The sequence below is a fragment of the Berghia stephanieae genome, chromosome 12, assembly GCF_034508935.2.
Source record: "Berghia stephanieae isolate SIO BIC M18660-M18661 chromosome 12, UCSD_Bste_1.3, whole genome shotgun sequence".
Taxonomy (NCBI): Eukaryota; Metazoa; Mollusca; class Gastropoda; order Nudibranchia; family Aeolidiidae; genus Berghia; species Berghia stephanieae.
The window spans coordinates 11,672,010-11,693,942 of NC_088371.1; the positions used below are offsets into that span (position 1 = coordinate 11,672,010).

General features: G+C 38.7%; 3 protein-coding genes across 4 annotated transcripts in view; 2 read left to right on the forward strand and 1 right to left on the reverse strand.

Moving 5' to 3' along the window:
• The window catches only part of LOC144957984 (uncharacterized), a 48,897-nt gene that overhangs the window by 18,214 nt on the left and 8,750 nt on the right, over positions 1-21,933 (forward strand). Inside the window, exons 6-11 of one of the 2 annotated variants that reach the window (XM_078889555.1) lie at positions 268-420; positions 1,253-1,489; positions 2,664-2,777; positions 8,054-8,118; positions 8,436-8,621; positions 9,187-12,937. In XM_078889555.1, the coding sequence (XP_078745681.1) occupies positions 268-420; positions 1,253-1,489; positions 2,664-2,777; positions 8,054-8,118; positions 8,436-8,621; positions 9,187-12,937 (4,506 nt within the window). The remainder of the gene's footprint in view (positions 1-267; positions 421-1,252; positions 1,490-2,663; positions 2,778-8,053; positions 8,119-8,435; positions 8,622-9,186; positions 12,938-21,933) is intronic. The other variant, XM_078889556.1, reaches the window with a different exon arrangement.
• On the reverse strand, positions 3,418-6,724 carry LOC144957985 (uncharacterized). The gene is made up of 2 exons (XM_078889557.1): positions 6,589-6,724; positions 3,418-5,438 (listed from the first exon to the last, which is right to left on the reverse strand). Exon 2 carries the CDS (start codon positions 5,430-5,432, stop codon positions 3,555-3,557), a length of 1,878 nt encoding a protein of 625 aa, XP_078745683.1. The 5' UTR covers positions 5,433-5,438; positions 6,589-6,724; the 3' UTR covers positions 3,418-3,554.
• On the forward strand, positions 17,820-20,155 carry LOC144957986 (uncharacterized). The gene is made up of 3 exons (XM_078889558.1): positions 17,820-18,039; positions 18,677-18,840; positions 19,698-20,155. Exons 1-3 carry the CDS (start codon positions 17,946-17,948, stop codon positions 20,124-20,126), a joined length of 687 nt encoding a protein of 228 aa, XP_078745684.1. The 5' UTR covers positions 17,820-17,945; the 3' UTR covers positions 20,127-20,155.

The window sequence follows — 21,933 nt, forward strand, 5'->3', positions numbered from 1 at the left end:
TTTAAATTTATTATTTTTTAAAGCTAATTTCTACCATTATCTCATGTAAGTAATGTGAGTAGAGGCTATGATGTTTTCTCCAAACTGTTTACCTTTATTGTGAAAAAGAAGCTGTATTGTGAATGGAAAATTTACCCCACTTTACATACTCACTTCAATATTCACTATCCATCTTGTAGTTGAAATGCTGTTTTAGCCTCAAAATGTTAAATTGCCTTATTTTTGTATCAGTGTATTCAACACATTTTAAACTTTGAAATGTTCCAGTCTTTACTGAAGACGGCAGAAGCCAAAATCACCATCAAGACCCCACAGACCACGACCAGGACAACCACACGATCTTTCCTGCGTTCCCAGAGTGCTGCAGCTGCTGCTGCGGCCAACAAAGAAAAGGACTCCATTTTAAAGGAAGCTATTGTGGTAATGAGTTTAAAATTTATTGATACACCTTTTTAAAAAATATAATAAAGATGATGTGATGGTTTGTTTTTATTTTGTACTGTGCTTGTATTGGGTTTGGGAGCCTTTTTTTTTAAAAGCTTGTTTCTCATCTTGGTGAAGCTGATCATTTTGATATTTGGGCTTTATAAATAATTAAAATTTTATTTAATTTTTCATAGGTGGGAATTTCCCATAAACCACAGTATGCCTTTAATAGGACCATTTTTCTTTAAAAACTTCTTTGGTGATTGGCCTTTCATTGTTCACAATGCACAGATTCTCTGTTGCCTCCCATAGAGGGCAGGGAGGTACTTGCTGTGTCTTTTATCCCCCTGTATCTGTTTTCCGATGGATCTCTGTCTTTGTCTTGGAATGAGATTACATGGTTTTGTCCTGACCTTGGCTGGGAGGGAAACAGTCAAATGTATAGTTATAGTTGTGGAGATGATGTTTTTTTCCTTGTAAATCTTCTCTCTGTTATTTACTGTTATTTTTTAAATTCTTAACACATGATTTGTAAACATTTGAGTGCATTCCTCTTAGTGGGAACCTGTGCTTGTGTCTGAGTGAGACTTTTAGGTGATCTCAAACTAAGTACTGAGGTAGTGTGATCTTGGAATCTACATCTGTTTCCTATTTGAACCAATTCCCCTTTGTCTTACTTTTTCTTGGGTGCTTTAATTGTAATTCCAGAACTTTTTACTAACTCATTTTCTTCCTTTTTACTGGCACTCTTAAAAACAAAAATAAAATTCTCTGCTGCTTTTATGAAGAAACATTTTGTTTTTCCTATTGTTAATCAATTTGTCAGATAACATCAAAAGCTACACACAGTGAAAGTCCTACTTCAAAAGGAAATTCCCCTCTCTGCGCGGAAACTAAGCCTCTGATAAAAGCGTTGCCAATAGCAGCTGCTTCAACATCACTTGGGTCAACATCCATAACCACTGCTAAGCCTGCTCGTTCCAAACCGTCTACATCAGATAGTACTGCCAAGCCTCAAGCTTGTGTGTTTCCCTTGACAGAAGCAGAATCGGTTTGCCATGAGGTAGGCAAGAAATTATGGTAAAATCACACTCTTGATACTGGGTGGGCCTTTTGACCTCCCATGATGGGCAGGAGGCCACTTGATGTCTTCTATTTCCCTTTATAAAATTTCCGACTTTTCAAGAATTCCCGACTTGGTGGGGACCCTGCTTGTGAGAGAAAAAAGGGTCTTTAATTTTTGCAATCAGGTCGGGGAAAATGTAACAAATGCTTTATTTTTGCAATCAAACCGTTTCAACAGTCCATGAGCCATGAGTCTTTTATTTTTATCTTCATTGATGCTTCTATAACATGTTGCTTGGTGAAGGGGTTTTGTGGGAAGTAAAGATGTCTCGCTTCTTGAATTTGTTATTATCTTTTCTTGTCCACTAGATGGCGTGTTTCCAAGGGAGACTTCTACAAGAAATCAATTTGTTGAATGTTTTAATTTTCACTTTTGCTTTCCCAAAACTCGGAACTTCGATTGCTACCAGTCTGTACAATTAAAAATCTTAGTGATTATTTGAAATTTTTGGAAAAGCTTCATATTTTCAAAGGTTCATGAATTCAGATTGACATGGACTAATTTTCAGGTTTGCTGGCCCAAATTTTTATGACCTTTCAGTATTTTATTTATAATGGAAATACTTTAAAACTAAATTAAAAATAAACTGATGAAAATGAAATGTCAACTACAACAATGTTAAATCAGACCCACAATTGTGTTAGGTTATCTGACCTGCCAACATGTACACATAGATTCAGATCCTTTGGAAATTTATGCTAAGAGTGCTGTTGACATTTTGTAAATCATCTCTCTGTTATGTACAGTTATTTTTTTAAATTCTTGACATATTATTTGTAAACATTCGAGTATATTCCTCTTAGTTGGGACCTGTGCTTGCGTCTAGATGAGACTTTAAGGTGATCTCAAACTAAGTACTTTGATATTTGATAGTGTGCTCTAGGAATCTACATCTGCTTCCTATTTGAACCAATTCCCCTTTGTCTTACCTTTTCTTGGGTGCTTTAATTGTAATTCTATAACGTTTTACTATCCCATTTTATTCCTTTTTACTGGCACTGATATGACCTTAATGTGTTGCAAGCGCTGTAAAACCTTTTTTTAAAAACCTGTAAAACCTTTAAAACAACAAACTGTTTTTAAAAAGTGTTTCTAAATTTCTAACCACCAGCTGGATATGTCAGAGATCATCATACCCCCACCCATCAAAACTGAGGATGTTCCTCTGCCTCCAGGTAGTCCAAAGACCCTGTCAGGCTCTGATCAAGTCAAACAAGAGAATCAGGTTGGTGCAGTTGCTCAATGCATGAGCTAAAGTACAGTGTTAAGGGGGTACTGTCACAATAAGGACAATTTTATTAAGTTTTATCAAAAATGATCTTTTCAATGCTTTTTCTGCAGTATTATGTGTGTCCAAGCATATTTCTAAAGACTTTTTGGAATAATTTCCACTATCGGTGTGTATGAGGTGGCATTTTAGGGGTACCCCGCCCCGAAAACTTCAGATTTTGGGAACAACTTTTCTCAAAAAGTGTCTATTCAATTTCACTGAAACTTGCTATGTAGGTGTCTTTAATACTGCTCTACATTATGTCAGAGGGATTTTTCTATTCTTATCCTAGTAAAGATTTTATAGCATCCGGAAGTCTTCAATCCGTAAAACTGTGAAAATTTTTCCTTTTTCGCAGTTTTTACCCTCTTTGGACCCCCATATCTAAAAAAATAATGCTTATATTGCCAAAAGCCTCTGACATAATGTAGCCACACTATAAACACACAAGTGTGTGAAAGGAAAAAGAAATTGAATAGACAGTTTTTGAGAAATCTTGTTCCCTGCTATCCCACCCCCTAAGAAAATGACATTTTGAGAAAATGGGAAAAAACGAACATTCTCGTAGATTATACAAAATATAGTGTCATGAACCCCCTAAACTGTGTTGTTTTAGACCCAAGAATCATTCTCCTGTGGAAAAAAGATACAATTAGTTATGAATTTATAAAAATGGTACTTATCCGTTTGAGGTAATCCATCCAATGTCACGTGTCGTCTGGGACTCCGCAATCAGAAGCCGCCTGCAGCATACTGCTCACCGCCTTCCAGTTGATGTAAACGTTCTTCCTCCCTTGTCTGTGCTAACCTCCTCATCTCCCTTTTCCTTTTAAAGACAAATTCACCTGCTCTGTCTGCATTCTTTATCCTAACATTGTCCCTTTTAGTCGCATGCTCCACAAAATGTCGTCCCACACTAAGTCCTATTGCCGAAATGAAATCCTGCGATGCCTTTGCTCCCTTGTTGAATTCTCCTACTCCAATCCCACATGAAATTTCCAAACGCTGTCTCCCTACAAACACATGTTTTGGACACCTAGACCAAATCAAAGCATGGATGCTTTCATTTACATTCTGAGTCATTCCAAATAAACATCTCCCCAACAAATCATCATCAGTCAATCTAACATAAACGTCATGGATGTGTTCTGCTACAGTCGGTAGAATAAATGTGGTCATATGTCTGTCGTGGTCAGGTGCTGGCAGACCATTAGCCTTGGCTTTCATGTAGAAGCACCAAGAATCAATTCCTTCTGGGCAGTACTCATGGCGTGGCTGTTTATTGGTTGAGGTGCAGTGATAAAAAGAAGCCCAAATTGCGCGTCGCATGTCGTCCACAGTACTGTTTGATCTAATGGCCCGCGTGTAATATTTCTGAAGTCTGGCGATCTTTGCCTTTGTCAATTTTCCTTTTCCATTCCCTCCTAACGTTACATTTACCTTCTTGTTGTTGTCCACAGTCTTCCGCAATGCTGTTCCTAGTCTCTTCGCTACATGATTTACACACTCCCTCTTCTCAATTGTCATCCCCTCATACGGTCCCGAATTGTTTAGCTGCTTGATGGTGTTGCTGTCCCCGTCACTAATCATTGTTCTATATCTAAGTCCATTCCGCTCTACAGATCTACTCCACATATTCACAGCCGCTACCTGTTCCATACTACCTGATGATCCTACATGGTTCCTATCACACTCCTCCTTATGGCCACTCAAGAATTCTGCATACCTATCACTATCCCCCTTCAGCTTGTCTCCTACTGTCACACACTTATGGCAATACTTAGAAAGAACCACTACAAGTCCTGTTCTGTTCTCTATCACACATCCTATCCCTAACATTGATTTATGTCCCCTCGTGTGCCAACTACCATCATACGAAACATCAACATCAACAATTGGTTGCCCTGCCTGCTCAGGATACGCTCGACGAACAACATCAACAGCTTCAGAACGGAGACGAGACGAATAGCTGGCGAACTGGCGGTGGATGGCCTTCTGGTGGCGAAGAAAGGTCTTATGATGTAGTACAGGCATATCCATCATGCCGCAAAATGAGGCTAAGCCAGCCTGTCCACTTCCATTAGCCAAGGATGAAGCGACTCCACGACGATTAACTTCAAAATAGTTATCTTTTTTACGAGATGTATAAAAGGACGATATAACTTTTGAACATGATTTACAAGACAAATGTAGACGAATGGCAAGACCAACAGAAGAATCACGTGAAACCTCCAACGTAGACTGGAAACAAAAAGGGCAGAGAAGACAATCAACAAGATCCTGGAATACAATCAGCTGCACGATGGTCGAACATTCCAATGAAGACGAAGATGCAGGCTCAGACGTAGAGGCAAAGAAATCCAACTTACGAGCTGATGATGAAGAAGCAGAAGCTGAAGCTGTTGGTTGCGGCGAAGAAAAATATGATGGAAATAAAGGGGAAGTCGCTGCGTGGGGCGAAGATGTCACAGAAGATGTGGATGCTGGCTCTGGTTCATTAAAAAATCTCTGCTTCTTCGCATCCCTTGCCTTCTTCAAAACATCTTTCCGTGACTTCCTTTTCATGCTGCTAATGGAAGCATTGAAGGTGGAAACCTTGGCTCTAGGCATGACAAACTGTGAAAATAAATAAATATAAATATACCATAATAAATTAAACAAAAAAAAAAAAATAAAAAAAATATATATATATATATATAAAATAAATAAATCGGGGGTTAGCTTAGCTCAGCGTTACGGTCTTTGCTTCGTACCGGAAAGGTACCGAGTTCGATCACCAGCCTCTGTGCTGTGTGGACTTGAGCAAGCCATCTCGCCCTAGCTCAATTTGCGGCGCAGCACTGCGGTTGACGCCTTGGTTATTCCAATCTACCCTTGGAATAGACCCTGGAGAATAATTTCCACTATGGGATAAATAAAGGGGTTTTAAAAAAATAATTTTATTATAACATTTTTATTGCACCCCCTACTGCTAAGCAGTGTTGGAATCAGCCCAAAGTTTTGCCTTGAAAAGCACAAAAGATACCCACACATAAGAATTCTGGCTACCAATCATAGTTAAGCACAGATCTGGTATTGCTTTGGATCAAAGAAAAAAAAAAACATTAAAGAAATTAAAAGAGCAGGCAGAAAGGCCGCTTTCTGGGCAAAATGAATTCCTACCACAATAAGGTAACAAAAAGTCACAGTGGGCTGACCACCTGCTTGGCTAATGCCTTGGTCTAGAGTAATTTCACTTTAAAGTGGCCCTACACTGAAAGGTGAAAAGGCAGAAACTATAGATCAGAAAGAAAGAAACGCCTTTAGGTCAAGAGACGAGAACCATACCTCAGAGCATTGAAAGCACCCCCCCCCCCCCCCCACACACACACACACAGACTCTTGTAGAATGATGGTTATAAAAAAAAAATAAGCACAATCTAGATAATCTCTAAGTTCTAACTCACTGACGTCAATGGTAATCCAAGTCTAAGTTAGCTTTCGACGTCTATCTGTCTGTCTAAGATCTACTATAGATCGGCGTTTAGTTATCTCCTTATTCAAGCTCAATGATCTTCACTAGTCTAATGTAAATCAAAGAAAACAGTATGGTTCTTAATAATCGTATTAAAAATAAAATTAAAACAAAAATTAGCCTTTAGAATTATTTACGAGCAGCATTCTCTTTTACTATCGTCAATGTTTACATTTTAGAATGGAATGCACACTTTGAGACTGTAACCGGTCAATCTGATTCCACTAGTAATAAATAAATAGACATACTTACTGGCTAAAGCGGTATCCAGGCGTCGAAATGATTATCTACCAATTCTTGGTTCTTTGGAAAATGATGATAAAACTTTGCAAATAAGTAAATGGAGTGAAGTTTGTCATGAAATGATCAAAAATCAGTTCGAATCGAAGCGTAAGTAAACGTAGTCGAATGCTCCGGAAATGTACCCGTTGTTATGTCACGTGACTGAAAACCGGGTTACGATTGGTCTTGGAATGTGAGCTAAAATTTTCCATGACGGTAATTACTAAAAATAACTCCTAGACGTCTCTTCAGCCAATCAAAGAAAGGAAAATAGGCTTGGAATTTCTCGATTTCCCCGCCGACCTGTGACACATACGTGAAAGAATGTGAAAGAACGGAAATGCCCTTTCCCTGACATTTCTGCTAATACCAAATAAGCCGGGGTTCAGTGCAGGTTACTAAGGACTATCGAACGTTGATTCTGACGAAAATGACGGAAAAACTTTGCGTTTAGACGATAGTTGCGTCACAAAAAAATTATTTAAAGCACTTTTTTGTAAAAATTTAGCCTTTTGAATGTTTTCAGTGTGTTAAAGAAAGGTTGAATTACCTGAAAGTGCCCTAATCTCATTTTCGATAATTTTAGTGGAATTCATAGTAAAACCGTCCTCTCGACCAGCGCGTACCCCGTTAATATAATCGAAGAGACTTTGCAAACTGCTGAATAGGATATTGGCTATTACAAGAATATGGTGATTTATCAAATACTTCCTGAATGTGTGTCTGGAATATTTTATGCTTTAACAAAGGCATTAATATAATCTGCATTTATATGTAAACCTCTGTTTTCCCATATAACTGTTTTTGAATTACATGTAGCTAAATAACCTCTTTTTCACTGCTGGCTATTTAAAGTTCACAGGGATAATTTTAGAATTTTTCATTTTATGAAGCGAGTATTTTTTATATAAAAGAATTATCAAAATTACGACACAAACGTGCACACACATTTTTTTCCCTAGCATTATTAATTAATTATTTATTATTGCCACATGGAAAATTATGGTCATATTGGAACATGTCAGATTGTGTTTTGTTTTGTATTTGAACATCTTATTCCCTTTACCAGCCTTAATTGGTTCTGAGAAATTCAATTTTTATTTTTAATCACAAAGGTTTTTGAAATGCTGTTTACTTTTAATCTATACTGAGATTAACTCCCCCTGTGCTTGATATTTTATTTCTGATCTACTTATCAACTATGATTGTTGGACCTGGAATAGCTAAGTTTGATATAATCTTCTGGTGGGAAGCAACTCTGCATCACACCAGAACTCTGTTCATAGGATAGCAATTATTTCGGACCACAGAAATTTGGATTAATTCTAGCTCCATGGGCTTTTCGGGCTTTAATGAAACATGTTTTATTCTTTAGGATCCAGAGAGCTGGAGCAGCTTGGATGTCATATAATTTTGTCTGTGTTTGCACTTTCAGGTTGTTATGGAGGACCTAACAAGCATTTTGCTTCCAGATAATCCCCCGCCATCTGATGATAAAAGGTATTTGGATTTCATGTTCATATCGTTTAGTCATTACTACATTTGTGCTCGAGCTCTCTTCAAATTGTTTTTCAGGCATTCCTGCTATTTCTCTTTTACATGTCTGGAAATATCTTGGTAGGGATATGTAAGCAGCAGATATGGTTTTTGTGGTCTCTTGGGGCTTTTATGACCTTAAAGAAGGCACCCAAGATTGCTGTCTAATGAATTAATCTTGTTAATGGTTTTAGCCAAACATTCGGTCATCAACTGATGATATTTCTAGATTTTCCAACTCAATAACAATTTGTCATTATTATCACTGATTTTTTCCCCAGTTCTCTCAAGGATATGATGGAGTTGGGCAAAAGCAGTGTTTCATTTTCATTCAACAAAACCACTAGCAAGATAGCTACTACCTCAGCCTTCAACCAGGAGGAGCCAGACCCCATTGAAATCCCTCCAACACGACCATTGACTTTAATGGACAGTATCGAAGAAGAGAAAAGACTGATGGAGCAAGAGTAAGTTTGTTACAAGATAAACACTTGTAACTCAAAAGTGTTTTTCAGTAGAGGCAACCTTTACCCAAAATATCCTAATCTTTAATTTTATCCTGGTCTTGTCTCACAGAATTCAGATAATTCATTCAAATTGCTGAAGAGGCTGGAACCACAGTCCTCTAGGTATTTTAGTCCATTTCAAAGTACATGCTCAAACAAATTGAATTGCTTTTCAAATATTGTCAGATGGTCCACTAAAACTTGTTAGTTTCAAGATTGCATGCAAAGACTAGTGTCAATGCATAAGTAGAAATAGGTCGATTAGTGCAATTCCTTATTCACTTAGCCACCTTGCCCCCTCTAGAAATCATTTCAGTGCGTAAAGTTTCTTTGTATATTACAGCTTCATGGTCCACAAATGTTCATATTCTGTGTATAATTGCCATATGTGTACAAAAGTACAATACACTCTAACAAGGAAGGCATTATTTTTCATCTAATTACATAAAAAAAATATCCTTGGATGTAGTTATATTTTGTCCCCACAATTTTCTGGTAATTAAATGAAATTTTTACATCTCAACAGGTCACAACAATCTGCGGAGCCTGCCAGTGATAAAAAATTGGACGCTCCAGCTAAACCAAGATTGCTTGAAGATTTTGTACAAGTGACATTAATGAAAGAAGGTGCCGGGGACATTCCCTGGCCAGTAGAAACTATCAAATACACAAGCACCCAGCCTAGTATACACTTTGCCTGTAATCCTATGCAATTTGATTTCAAGGACGTTTTGAAGGCAGGGGGTGGTGGAGGGGGAGCAGGAGATAATGTGAAGAAATCAGAAGAACCTAAAGCAGAGAAGGAGAATAAGGAAGGGAAAGAGAAAAAGAAACACTCTTCGAGGAAGAAGAAAAAACGGAAGAAGAGTGGAAGTAGAAAAGGAGGTGATGACAAGAATGCAGATGGAGTGACGGTAGAACATGATGCAGTAGAAGGTGAACCTGGGAAAGAGAAAACAGAAGGAGGGGAGAAAGAAGGTGCTACATCTGTGGAAGGAGGCAAAAAGGAAAAGAAGAAGAAAAGAAAAAAGAGGAAAAAGGGGAAACATAGACATAAGAGCAAGAAAGAGGGAGATGGGGCTGATGCAAAGGATGGTGCCGGGAAAGAGGAAGGAGGTGTTGATGGTGGTAATGCAGATGGAAAAAGCGAGGACAAATCTAAGCGGCGGTCACACAGGAAAAGAACCCACAAAGAAAGGGATGGAGGAGCAGAGAAAGCTGGTGTCGGTGATGCTAAAGAACCAGAGAATGCAGAAGGGTTAGTGAATGGCAAGAAAAAAGCAGAATCTTCTTCAGCTGCCACTAAGCACAAGCATAAAAGAAGTAAACATAGGAGAAGAAGGCATGACCGCTCTGAGAAGGCCAAAGCAATGAGTGCCTCAGAGAAGAAGTCTGTTGATACTGTCAATGCGAAAGAACCAAAGGTGAAAATTGATTATGATGATGAAGAAGAGATGCACATTCCAACTGATACTGAACAAGACAATGCAGAGCCTAAAATCAAAAGACCCTGTAGGTCAAGAAAGCGACACAGACGTAATAGTAGTCACAAAGAAATGGCGGGTGAAATTGAAACATTTAAAACAGAGGATCAGAGTGGTGCTGACCAGTTAAATATAACTTTTAAAACACATAAAAAGATGCAGGAAAATGCTGCCAACAAGTTACCTGATATTGTAAAAAGTGTTGGAGGTGGGATGAGTAAGACTATCATTTCATCCAAAGAAAGTGATTCTCAGCATTCCACCAATAAAACTCCCAATGGCGATATTGGCAGTGGACCTAGAAAACGAGGTACCAGTATTTCAAGCACAGAAGGAACCACACCAGCCAAGGTGACCAAGATGGACAACAAGATTGGTTCTGCTGTCACAGTGGAAGACACATGGAGTAAGATGGAAGGCTTGTATGAAGACAAGGGAGAGGAAGGATCCAAAAGTAAATGGGATACTAGTGATAGCGAAGGTGAAGATGCTTTGCAGAAGACTTTGGATGCAAACGCCAACGAGGAAAATAAAGCTGATAGTGTTATTAATATTAACAACAAGAAGCAAGAGATATTGCAGCATCAACATAAACCAACAAATGGCAAGATTCCTCTCACAAAATCTCTTTTGTTGACAAATGGCATGAACCACGTAAAACTTCATGCTCTCCCTGCAAACAATAACAATCCAACATCAAAACGTGACGGTACAGAAAAAGCTGGTGATGATGATGGAAAATCTAGTTCTACTCATAAACAATCTTCCTCCCAAAGAGAAGGAAGATCAAGGAAGAGGAGGAGCAGTAGAAGATCGTATACATCTTCAGAATATTCTTCCCATTCTAGATCATACTCGAGATCTCGCTCTGGCTCTTATAGGAGCTATTCCGATGACTCAAGATACAGCGACTCCAGCAGATCTCATAGTCGCTCCTCTCGTAGTTACAGCCGCAGTCGTTCCAGGCACCGCTATCGCCGAAGGTCATCATCAAGTCGAGGTAGAAGCCGAAGTTACAGCTACAGTAGCCGCAGCAGCTCAAGTCGGTTTAGGTCTCGGTCGTACTCTAGGTCAAGGAGTTACACAAGGTCGCGTTCACGAGGCAGGGGTTATCACAGCAATTCCAGAAGCCCCTCTCGACGAAGCAGTGCCAAACTGAAGCGAATTCTAAAATCTCCTCTGGCCATTGTTCCTGTAACGACACTTACAGTTGCTCCAGTGACTGGGTGTACGAGTGGTGGTGCTAAAGACAGTGCATCAAGTGGTAGTGGTGGTGGAGGAGGTGGAGGTGAGGGAAGTAGTACTGGTACAAATACTAACAACAATGGTAAAGGCAATGGTGCCACTCCCGATGACATCCCCCTTCCAGCAAAAGATGCTGCTTCATCTTCAGCTACAACGAGTAATTCTAGTCCCAAAAAGGATGAAGAAAAAGCAGTCCTGATAGATATTCCTCTGCCAACTACATCAGCAGGAAAACCAGCACCCACCGATGGGAAAGAAAATTCTAATTCAGGAGATGGTGCAGCAGTGACCAATAACCATGGTGACCATACATCTGTCGCAGCAGTTCCCTCTGATCCACATGTACACCAACATAACGGAAGTGGTGGTAACCCCAACCCTAATCCTCATGTTAATCCAACTGGAGACGGGATCATTGGTGGAGAAAGCAATTTACAATCAGACGACTTGGGTGCTGGTGGCAGTATGGTCAACCCGGATATGTTAGGAGGTTACGATCAGGATTCCTACAATCAGATGGGTTATGGTAATCATGATGCAGCTTTCTGTGAAGATACAGGCTATGACAATTTTGAGTTTGATGGGAATGGTGGTGGTAATGATTATGACCAGCAAGGCTATGATCATCAGCAAGGAGGTGGTTATGATGATCACCACGACTACGACTACAATCCAGATCCTTATCATCATCCTCCATTGAGACACCAAGGCCCACCTCATGGGCACCACATGCGTGGTCCTCCTCCACCCGGATACAGAGGCCCACACCCCAGGATGTTTCCACCAGACATGAGATTTGGCCCACCCAGACCTGGGATGGGTCCACCTCGTATGAGACCACCAAATGGTCCTATGGGCCCTCACCATCCAATGGGCCCAAGAGGACCACGTCCACCAATGGGACCTGGAGGTCCTATGGGTCCACCAGGTATGCGAGGACCACCACCTCGTGGACCCCCACCAAGAGGCCCTCCTGGAATGAGAGGACCACCAGGAATGCCTGGACCGAGAGGCCCACCCCCCAGATCTGGAATGATGGGTCCACCTCAAGGTGGACCAATGGGACCTAATGGACCAAGACCGAGAATGGGCCCAGGTCCTCTTAGAATGGGTCCGCCACCACCTGGACAAGGACATCAAGGTCCAATGCCCCCTCCACCTGGTGGCCCCAGAAGCAGGATGCCTCCACCGGGACACATGCAAGGCCCACCTATGAGAGGGGAAAGTCATCCCCATCCCCCACAACAGCGTCCTGGTATGCCCCCTCAAATCCGAGGCCCCATGCCTCCACACATGAGAGGACCTATTCCCCCCAACATGGCACATCCTCCACCTAATTTCAATATGCCTCCCCCATCGTCTTCAACTGATAGTGGTCCGGGCATCAAACCTCCTGATTCCATGGAGCCCCCACCACTTCCCCCTCCTAAGGCACCAACTCCTCAACCTCCCCCACCTCCCAAGAAAGAGGAAGAGAAGAAAGAAGAGATCAAGCCTATGGTACCAGACATTCCACCAGAACAGGCTGAGCAGTACCGGAAACTGAGAGTGAGTAAAGAGAAATATTTTCAAGGCTAGTTAGAATCAGTTTGTGACTTATTGCCTCAAAATGGAATCATATCAGGATGAGCTAGATGCTGAAATATGCATTAATTATTTGTTTTTTTTTGTTGTTTTTTTTTGAGGACGATATAGTATTTGAAAGTGAGAAAAAAACAAAATTTCATATTTCTGGTCAATTTAAATGTAAAATGAATTCTCAACGTCTTGTTTACCCTGACATAACTCTGGATTGAGGCGATTGGTCACTTTTCTCAAAATGTCATTGCTTTACTTTATTAAGGAAATAAGATTTTATTTCCTTTCAATATCTTTGTGCCTTTACACTTTTGATAATGTTAGACCTAACTCTATATCAATTTAAGGTCTGTTTTTGTGTCACTTCACCTTCCATTTAGCCCCTGGATTGAAAGCATCAAAGAAATTTAATACAGACTTTATGATTTTGGTAAACCAATCTTTATTTGTAATGGGAACATTTGGCCTCAATGTTTTTTCTTTTACATCTTTCTTGATTTCTGATCTATTTATCTATTGGTGTTCATTGGATAAAGTTTGTCGATGTATTTGAAATTAAAGTTCACCACGGATGGGAATTCGTCTCTAATTAATAAATGGGCCTGTCACAGGAATTACACAAGCTGTCTCTGCTGTTAGTTGGCTTCCATTCACAACTTAGTCATTTCAATGACGGAGTTTAATAAAATACCATCTCAGATCAAGCCGATGTTGGTTTCAAGCTTTGGACTGGATTGCCTTTCACCCATGTTGATTTTGTTTTCATTTTTTCATTTTTTAAAATGATTTTCTTTGCTTTTTCTTTTTTTATACTTTGCAAAATAAATATCGCACCACTTTTTGAACTGGTGTAACTTTTTTTTTTTAAATAGAAAAAATGAAAATTTAAATAATTTTTTCGCTGAGTAGCAGTTCATTTCTTTGTGAATACAGTCATATGTAAGCATACAATATTTTCCAATCATAACAATTTCTTATTTTTGATTGAAAAGATCTCCCCTATTCATCAAACTGTTTCTGCATTCAGTAGCGGGTATGTTCACCTATGGCCTCTGTGGCATTCACATGGTGTTCCATTCTTCAATCAGTATCTCAGAAAGGGCGTCTCTTTTCAATTAAAAATTAGTAATTGATATTATTGACAAAAGAAGTGACCTGTTACTCAGTTGATTTGTCTTTTTTGTTAAAAAGTTATACCTGTTTAAAAAATGGTGTGCTATTTATTTTGCTAAGTATATATACAGTCGTGTGCAAAAATAAGCCTACACTGTTTGAACCCTCAAGTCATGATATTGGGTGCAAAACAATTATTATGTTATTTATCAATGAAATAGTCATTCATTTCTCTATCGAATGTGCATGATAAGTATGTTCATATCAATGCTCTGTGTAACATGAAATCTAGAGTTTAAGCAGCGACACAAAAAATTTGAGTTTACACAACTTCATTAATATGAGTATTTTTGTGTGCCCTCCTTTTACTTGATGCAGGGAAGTTGTTCACCTTCACATGGATACAGTGATTCATTTAATATACTCTGCAGGAGATTATCCCAGATATTGTTGAGATATTGGTATAAATCATCTACTTTTTACTGAGAACCAAGACAACGTACCTCTTTCTTCATACTATTCCACTTGTTCTAGTTTAGATTCATGTGAGAACTAACTGATCTTTTTCTTCAAAAGTCCTGTGTAATTTGGGCCTCGTGCGGTGGACCATTGTCATGCACAAAAGCTGTTGCCTTTTAATTGCCTCTGAATAAAGGAGGAACGTGTTCCTGAGGATATCCTTCATGCAATTGCCTAATGACAACATACAGTAGAACATGAAAGTAACGTACTCGGAAATAGCGAGAACTCGGAAATAGCAAGTAAAATCTAAATCCCCGTTTTTTCCTCTTATTTGAGTCAATAAAATTAGCATGCAAGTAGGGAGTATGAAAAAGAGGTCAACTCGGAAATAACGAGCATTTCCTGCCCCAGCCTAGGACTTCGAACGAAGCAAAACAACAGGCAAGGGCGATTTAAATATTTTTAGCCTAGCTTCTTTTCTTTTCTTTTTCTTATTTTTCGTTACGAGCAATATTACATAGTTGCCTAGTCGAGAGTACATAGTAGGCGAAACAAATTTGGGTGGGGGTTGGGTGTGTGTGTTTGTGCGCGAGGTAAGCACTGGCAGCCAACATGTCAACATGCCTCACTTCGCAGCATCGGTCAGCGAGTCGCATTCGTTAACGAACGACACGATCAGCGAGAGAGGGGAGCGTGGAACCATCATTTCAGTGGGTCAGTGATTGATTGATGCGCTTGCTACTTCATCAAACATGCCTAGTGCATACAAACACTCGCACACACACATACACGAAATCTTGATGGAAATGGAAGGGGTGGATCAACTTCAACTTCAACCTGTGGCCATCATTACGTAGTTAACGAAGGCTGTTCAACCCCGCCCTCACCCCACTTTATCCACACACAGTCATTTGCACGCACGCGCGGCACACACGCACAAACAAACAAACACACACACACACACTGTCTTTCCATATTTTTGTACGGCCGAGTGACCTTTCCTGGCAACTCGGGAATAGCGAGAACTCGGAAATAGCGAGTAATCAGGAGTGGACCCGTCGAACTCGCTATTTCCGAGTTCTACTGTACCATCTATTCTTATAAGGGACTCCAACCTGAAACTGCCACAGAACCACCTCCCCTGTTTCTGATCTGAATATGTGTTTGCTGAAATTGTTTGCAGTTTTTCCTGCAACAAAAGTTTTGTCTGTCAGCAGAATCAGCTTGAACTTTGACTCGTTGGTGAACAAAACATTTGCCCATTATTCCTTGGATTGCCAAAGATGTTTATGTCCCCAATTGAAACTGTTAATTCTGTCCAAATTGGTCAATAAAGGATTTTGCATAGCTATCTATGCTCTAATGGCAACCGTTGCACAAATGCCGATTGTTTTCTTTGGATGATTTGTACTTTGTATGTCCTTGGTTCTGACTATATTCATTGTACTTTTTGATTAATAGGTAAATAACCTTTTGTGATATATCAAGCTGGCTTAAACATTCTTCAACAGACACCCCAGCCTAAACATGTCAAAAAAACAAAAACAGGCAAGGCCCTCTAAGTCTAGGCATGGTATACATAGTATTAAAGAAGAAAAAAATACTTTGATATTGTTTTTTTTTTTTTTTTTATTGAAGCTCATGACGGTACATTTATTTTAGTTAGGTAATTGAGTTGTGTAAACTTCATATCTTTTAAGTGCCTCCAGTTGCCTGCCGTATTGCTTTCCCTAAAATTATTATATGCGCATATTTTTTGCAAGGTGAAAATTTCGACGTGTCAAATTCTAAGCATTGTATCTTTTGATTGAATGTAAAGAAATACAAATTACTCTATTCATTTGAGAGGCAATTGATTAACCTTTCAAATGGTATGTAGTGCAACAAGATGTTTTAATGGAATCAAGAGATGCGGAGGAAATAAGTGTCAACTTACTTTTGCACACGACTGTATATGTATGTATATATAATATATAAATATAATTGTTTTTTTGCTTTTTTGTCTTCTCTTTTTTTCTCCTTTTTTTCTGTTTTAATGTTGTTTTTTTCCTTTATTTTATTTATTTATTTTTTTGTTGCTTTTGTTAAATATTTGGAAATGATGAAATCTTTAATCTGGTAGATGGGAATATGATTTCTTTTAAGAATAATAGTTTCAGGTTAAGCGAGTTGGAAAATGGAAAAGAGGGTTACAGTTTTGCTGTCAGCTAAAAGATAACTATATTGTGCAAGGAATGTTAAAAGTCAATCACTGAGTAAACTGAATTTAAATTTTGGAACATAATGATCAAAAATTTAGGCATTTGGTTCAGGTAAAAAAACTATTAAAGACAAATCTTGAAAGCAATCAATATTTTTATTCCTCGCTCTACATTAAATAATACACACCAAAAATCATTACGTCCACACTATTTCTTAACATTTATTGAAATATTTTGCACAAAGGCAATGTATTTTTAATCAAGATGAAAGGGTTACCCATTTATGAACACAAGTTGGTCAATGCATTATAATCACATATTATAGTTAAGATTTGTATGAGTCTTTTTTGATCATGTTGCTAATAAGATATTTTTCAAAATGGAATGATTAGAATGATGATGATGATGATAATAATAATAATAAAGATGATAATGGTAATAATAGTAATACAGTGCAGCACGGAAATCTCAAACAAGTTTGGACCAGGTAAACACAGGTGGCTTAAGTAAGATCTCGTTATAATGAGTGTAGCGTTTAGTGCGTCTTGTTTCATTCAATAAGAGATGGTATAATGGTCCCCTTTCAGTGGGTACCACAAATGCTCGCTATCGGAGAGCCGATCAGGCAGCGGGCGTAGCGTAAACGTGAAAAACTCGTAATATTTCCACTCTAATATCTTTTCTCAGAGTGGAGTGATTTCGATTTTTAAAACAGCAGTTTGAAGCTGCATTTTTATTCTTTCGTACCATATGAATCATTAAACTGTACAAAAAACATAACCCTAATTGATTCGTTTGTATCTAACGGAGCTTCTAGCACTATCTCACGCAGCGACCGGTTGATCGGCGATGGTCTGAAATAACCCCCTTTGTTTTCCTTTCGGTTTCCGTCCGCCGTCAACTGCGCATGTGTAACGAAAGTACTTCCATGAGAAAGGGGAATAACTGACCTTTCTTTTGATATCGAACAAAGCGAGGGTTTCTAACTTCGACGGACGCTACAGGCGCTTTGAAATATTTATTTGTAAAAAATACCCTCCCAGATTAAAAAATTCCATTATTGTTTGAAACCTGTGGAAACGTCATCATTTAAACTTTTTCACTGTGTGAAAATCGGCATAGTTTATATTAAGACGGCTAGCGGAACGAGCTTGGAAAAATACCATACAGAGAGCAATCACGGTCTTCTCACGCCTGGGGGAATGGCGGCTGTCACTGTCACCGCTGGCGAGCAACATCCTAACGAAACTCCGACACCGACATCGTTGTCTTTGGAACAACTGAAACAACTGCTAGGTATGTTATCTATTTAGATTTTCAGAGTTCTTATTTAATTTATAAAAATAATATTAAAATTAAAATTGTCTACTATGAATATGAAGAAATGGTTTGTTGAACTGGTGGATAATTTGTGAGTGATGTGATGATAGAAGAATAAGTTCGACCCAAGAGTGCCCTTGTTGTTCTCCTCGTTGCTAGGAACAGGGAATGTTTACACAGTAATCTACTTACGATGTGATCACTAGATAGTTTTTATTGAATATGTTTACGATATCCCTATGACCGTGTTCAGCCTATTTGTTGTCGTACTTGTATATGTAGCCTACTAAAATTTGATGCTGTCATTTCACCAATCATCGTATTCGTATGTTGTTGTCATTGTCATCATCATAATCATTGATGATGTGCTGTGTTCATATTTTAGTGCACCTTAATATTAATATCAATTTAAATGGAATCTCCATGAGTGTTAGTGAAGTGTTTAGTTAAGTTTCTTGAATTTAGAGTTATAGATTTAAATCAATGTTTAATGACCCTTGCTATGGGGACATCTTTATTTACACTACCTGTATTCAAGATTTTGGATATGCAATGCCATTCATTTTTTTCTCCCACACTATTCATTTTAGGACTTTTCTTTTTCATATTACAGAGGATGAAACCTACTTTCTGATGAAAGAGAATTTCTTAACACCCCAGGGAAGAGGTCGACCTAAGAAGTCCAAGACTTTACCATCGTCCATGATTGTGACCCATAGACTTTTGGTGCAGCTGAATTTGTTAAAATCAGAGGACGACCGATGTACTTTTGCTGATGTAAGTTACATTCTCACTCCTACTCCTACCCATATTTGCAATTCAGTGCAGCAGGATATATCGAGATCCCTGGTCTGGGCTATTAATTTACAGAAGAGTAGACTAGCAAATTCGAAGCTGAAGCACTTTCATTTCATTTTTTGAGCCATCGACTAGGTGGTGATGGCGCTTGTGGCACATTAAGGTCATATAGGCATCTGTTTCCAGCTGTTATGTATGATGTGTGTAACTGTATACTATTGCCATGTCTATGGTCTGTATGTGCTGGGTATGTCTAGTTCAGTGAATGTTTCATTTGTCTGTATTATTTAAAATCATATTTTGTAGATGTTACGATTAAAGATTTCAATTATTTTGCCGTTGTTGGCATTCCTGTTGACAGTTTTAAATCTTCTGCGCATAACTAATTATAGTGTGTGAATTTGTGTGATTACTATTTATGATTTGACTAGAATGCGAGTACACTTTGTCTCAGTCCTAATACTTTTACAACTAGCTTAGAATTCATGGTAAGACCATGGTTCGGTTAGAATTGAACCATGCCATGAAATGTTTAGCGGATTGAGGTTGGTTGCCATTTTAGGCTGTTTACCATGGAACTTTTCTTTTTCCAAAATGCAATTTAATGGCATATTGATACAAATTGAAGTTGAGGTACAAAATTATATTGTAGAACAAGTTCCTAGTTGTTAGGAGGGAAGCACAAATTTAATGATCAACAGTTGATAGTTACTATGCATGGTATTAATTCAAGTGGAAAAGCAATAAGCGTTTTAAGGATTTTGAAGAACTACTGCAATCAATTTTATTATTTTTAAAACATTGGTTTTTTGGGTTTTTCTTTATTTACTCTCCAGCTTCATGACTGGCTATGCAAACTGGACCCAACTTTGGAAAATGTCTCAAAGAGCCGGATAAGCCACCATGTGACATCGATTGTGAAGAACTGTCTGCAGATGACCACAGACGCTGTGGAGCCTTTTCTGAATCAAACATTTGATTTCCATGCTCTTTGTTTGCCATTATCGAGTTTAGGTTTGGATAGGTTACATCTCATTGGTGTTAAGCCATTTGTACCATCACAATCTGTTGTAATTACTAATTCTGTTGTTAGAGCCTTAGAACATTTCCAGGATAAGGAAGGACTCCCTATGAGTTTTGTTATTAGATGGATAAAGAAACTGAACTCAGACGCTGTAATGTCCGATTCTCAGTTGCGTTCAAAGATATTGTCACTTTGCAAAAAAATTAGGGCTTTAGTTAAAAACAAAAAAATCAGGTGTTAGACCAATTGTTAGCAGAGCCTTTTTTTTTCATCTGCGCCCACTACTCCATCCCGACCAAGCAAAAGTGCTTCTGAAAAAGAATGTAAGCAGCTGAAAAAAGTGAATGATGCGCTCAATATAAATATTTCACAGAAAGAAATGGAGATACAAATTTTGAAAGAGGAACGAGAGACTTTGGTTCAAGAGAATGAGCGATTGTCTGAACTTGAGCGTCTACTACGAGATAAAACAAAAGAGACAAAATTGCTAATCCGGCAGCTCAGAGAGACGGAACAAAATCTAGACTGCTTAAATAAGTCAAGGACTTACAAGATGAATGTCTCCTTACGAAAAGAAATTACAGAAGCAATCAGTAAGATGGATGACCTGAACAGTAACAACGAGAAGCTCAATGCTGAAATTGTGGAAATGAAAAAGAAATTAATTCTTGCACAAAAAGGTCGAAGCAGTTGGAAGCAAAAATTTGAGGATGAAAAAGTAAAAACACAATCTCTGAGTGAGCTGCAGGCCATGGATGATGGTGAAAAAGAGTGTTCTCTAAAGAATGATAGAAGTAATCGATTTAAAAACCATGTGAGACTAGCCTATATGGATCTACAAGGAAAGGCAGGAGTTGCAGCGACCAAGTGCTCTGAAGTTATTCAGATTGTTAGTAAACGTTTTTTTGGCAAGGAATTTTCACGTAAGGAACTACCCAGTATGTCTACAGCTCTAAATTTTGCAGATGAGGCACATCATATCTCAATGCACCAGGACGTAGATCAAATCAAGAAGTCAGACCACTACACCTATGCTTCTGATGCCACAAGCCGTCAAAAGCAGCATTATTTAGAAAGGCACATCATACTAGCAGACAAGACACAGTTGAGTGTAGGATTCACTGAAGTTGCAACCGATGATGCTAACACATTGCTGGAAAAAACTCTTGAACTTCTACATGAACTGACAAATATATATTGCATAAATGCAGATGATGAAAAGAAGAGGGATGACGTCTTTAGGGAGCTTGTAGAGAAAATGAAGAGCCTCATGTCAGACAGAGCAGCAGTGAACAAATATTCAATAAGAAGATGGCACAGTTTAGAAAGGACTACCTTGGGGATGAAAGTGTCATTACTCACTTTGTATACTGTAATGCCCACTTCCTGTTAGGACTTGCTCAGGCAACGCAGGAGGCACTGAAGGAAATGGAAAGCGAGATTTGCCCTAGTGGACTTGGAAGAGATATGCAAGCAAAATTTGCTGCATTTTCAAATTCATCTCCAGAATCCGCAGCAATACGTTTGATAAGAACTTCTTCGGAGTGTCTTGGTCCAAGATGCGATGAGAAAGGTGGGAGCAGAGTGAACTGGTTAGCCTATTGTGATGAACACAATATTAGATCAAAATTTTCTTCTTTTCGCAACAACAGATTTAACAATATATTTGATAACGCTGCTGCAACTTTATTCCATTGTCAACACATGATTGATTTCTTGTCAAATGCCAACTTTCATTCGAACATGAAACTCCAAAGTGTCACAGCAGATGCTCTTGATGACAGAATCCTCGCCATGGTTGGAGCTGTAGCATTATTCAATATCATCATCACCGGTTCATACTGGAAATTAATGAACAGCAACCTCCCATATGGATCTTTTCCGGAGTATGTAAGAAAACTGGATTGCAAGATTGAAAACCTCGTCTCCCATGGAATTGAAAATCAAGTTGATGCGACCTCTGTGTTCGATGACTACAGTGTTCAAGATGATGCTACGCTTGACTTGGTTTTCAATTCTTTGAAAGGACAAAAGAGTTTGTGGAGAAC

What these genes read in the sequence shown, in the direction of transcription:
- LOC144957985 (XM_078889557.1), bottom strand. Translation starts at nt 5,432, where the DNA reads ATGCCTAGAGCCAAGGTTTCCACCTTCAATGCTTCCATTAGCAGCATG.
- LOC144957986 (XM_078889558.1), top strand. Translation starts at nt 17,946, where the DNA reads ATGGCGGCTGTCACTGTCACCGCTGGCGAGCAACATCCTAACGAAACT. An exon ending in ACAACTGAAACAACTGCTAG is followed by an intron (nt 18,040 to 18,676) that starts GTATGTTATCTA and finishes TTCATATTACAG; the next exon opens with AGGATGAAACCTACTTTCTG. An exon ending in ACCGATGTACTTTTGCTGAT is followed by an intron (nt 18,841 to 19,697) that starts GTAAGTTACATT and finishes TTTACTCTCCAG; the next exon opens with CTTCATGACTGGCTATGCAA.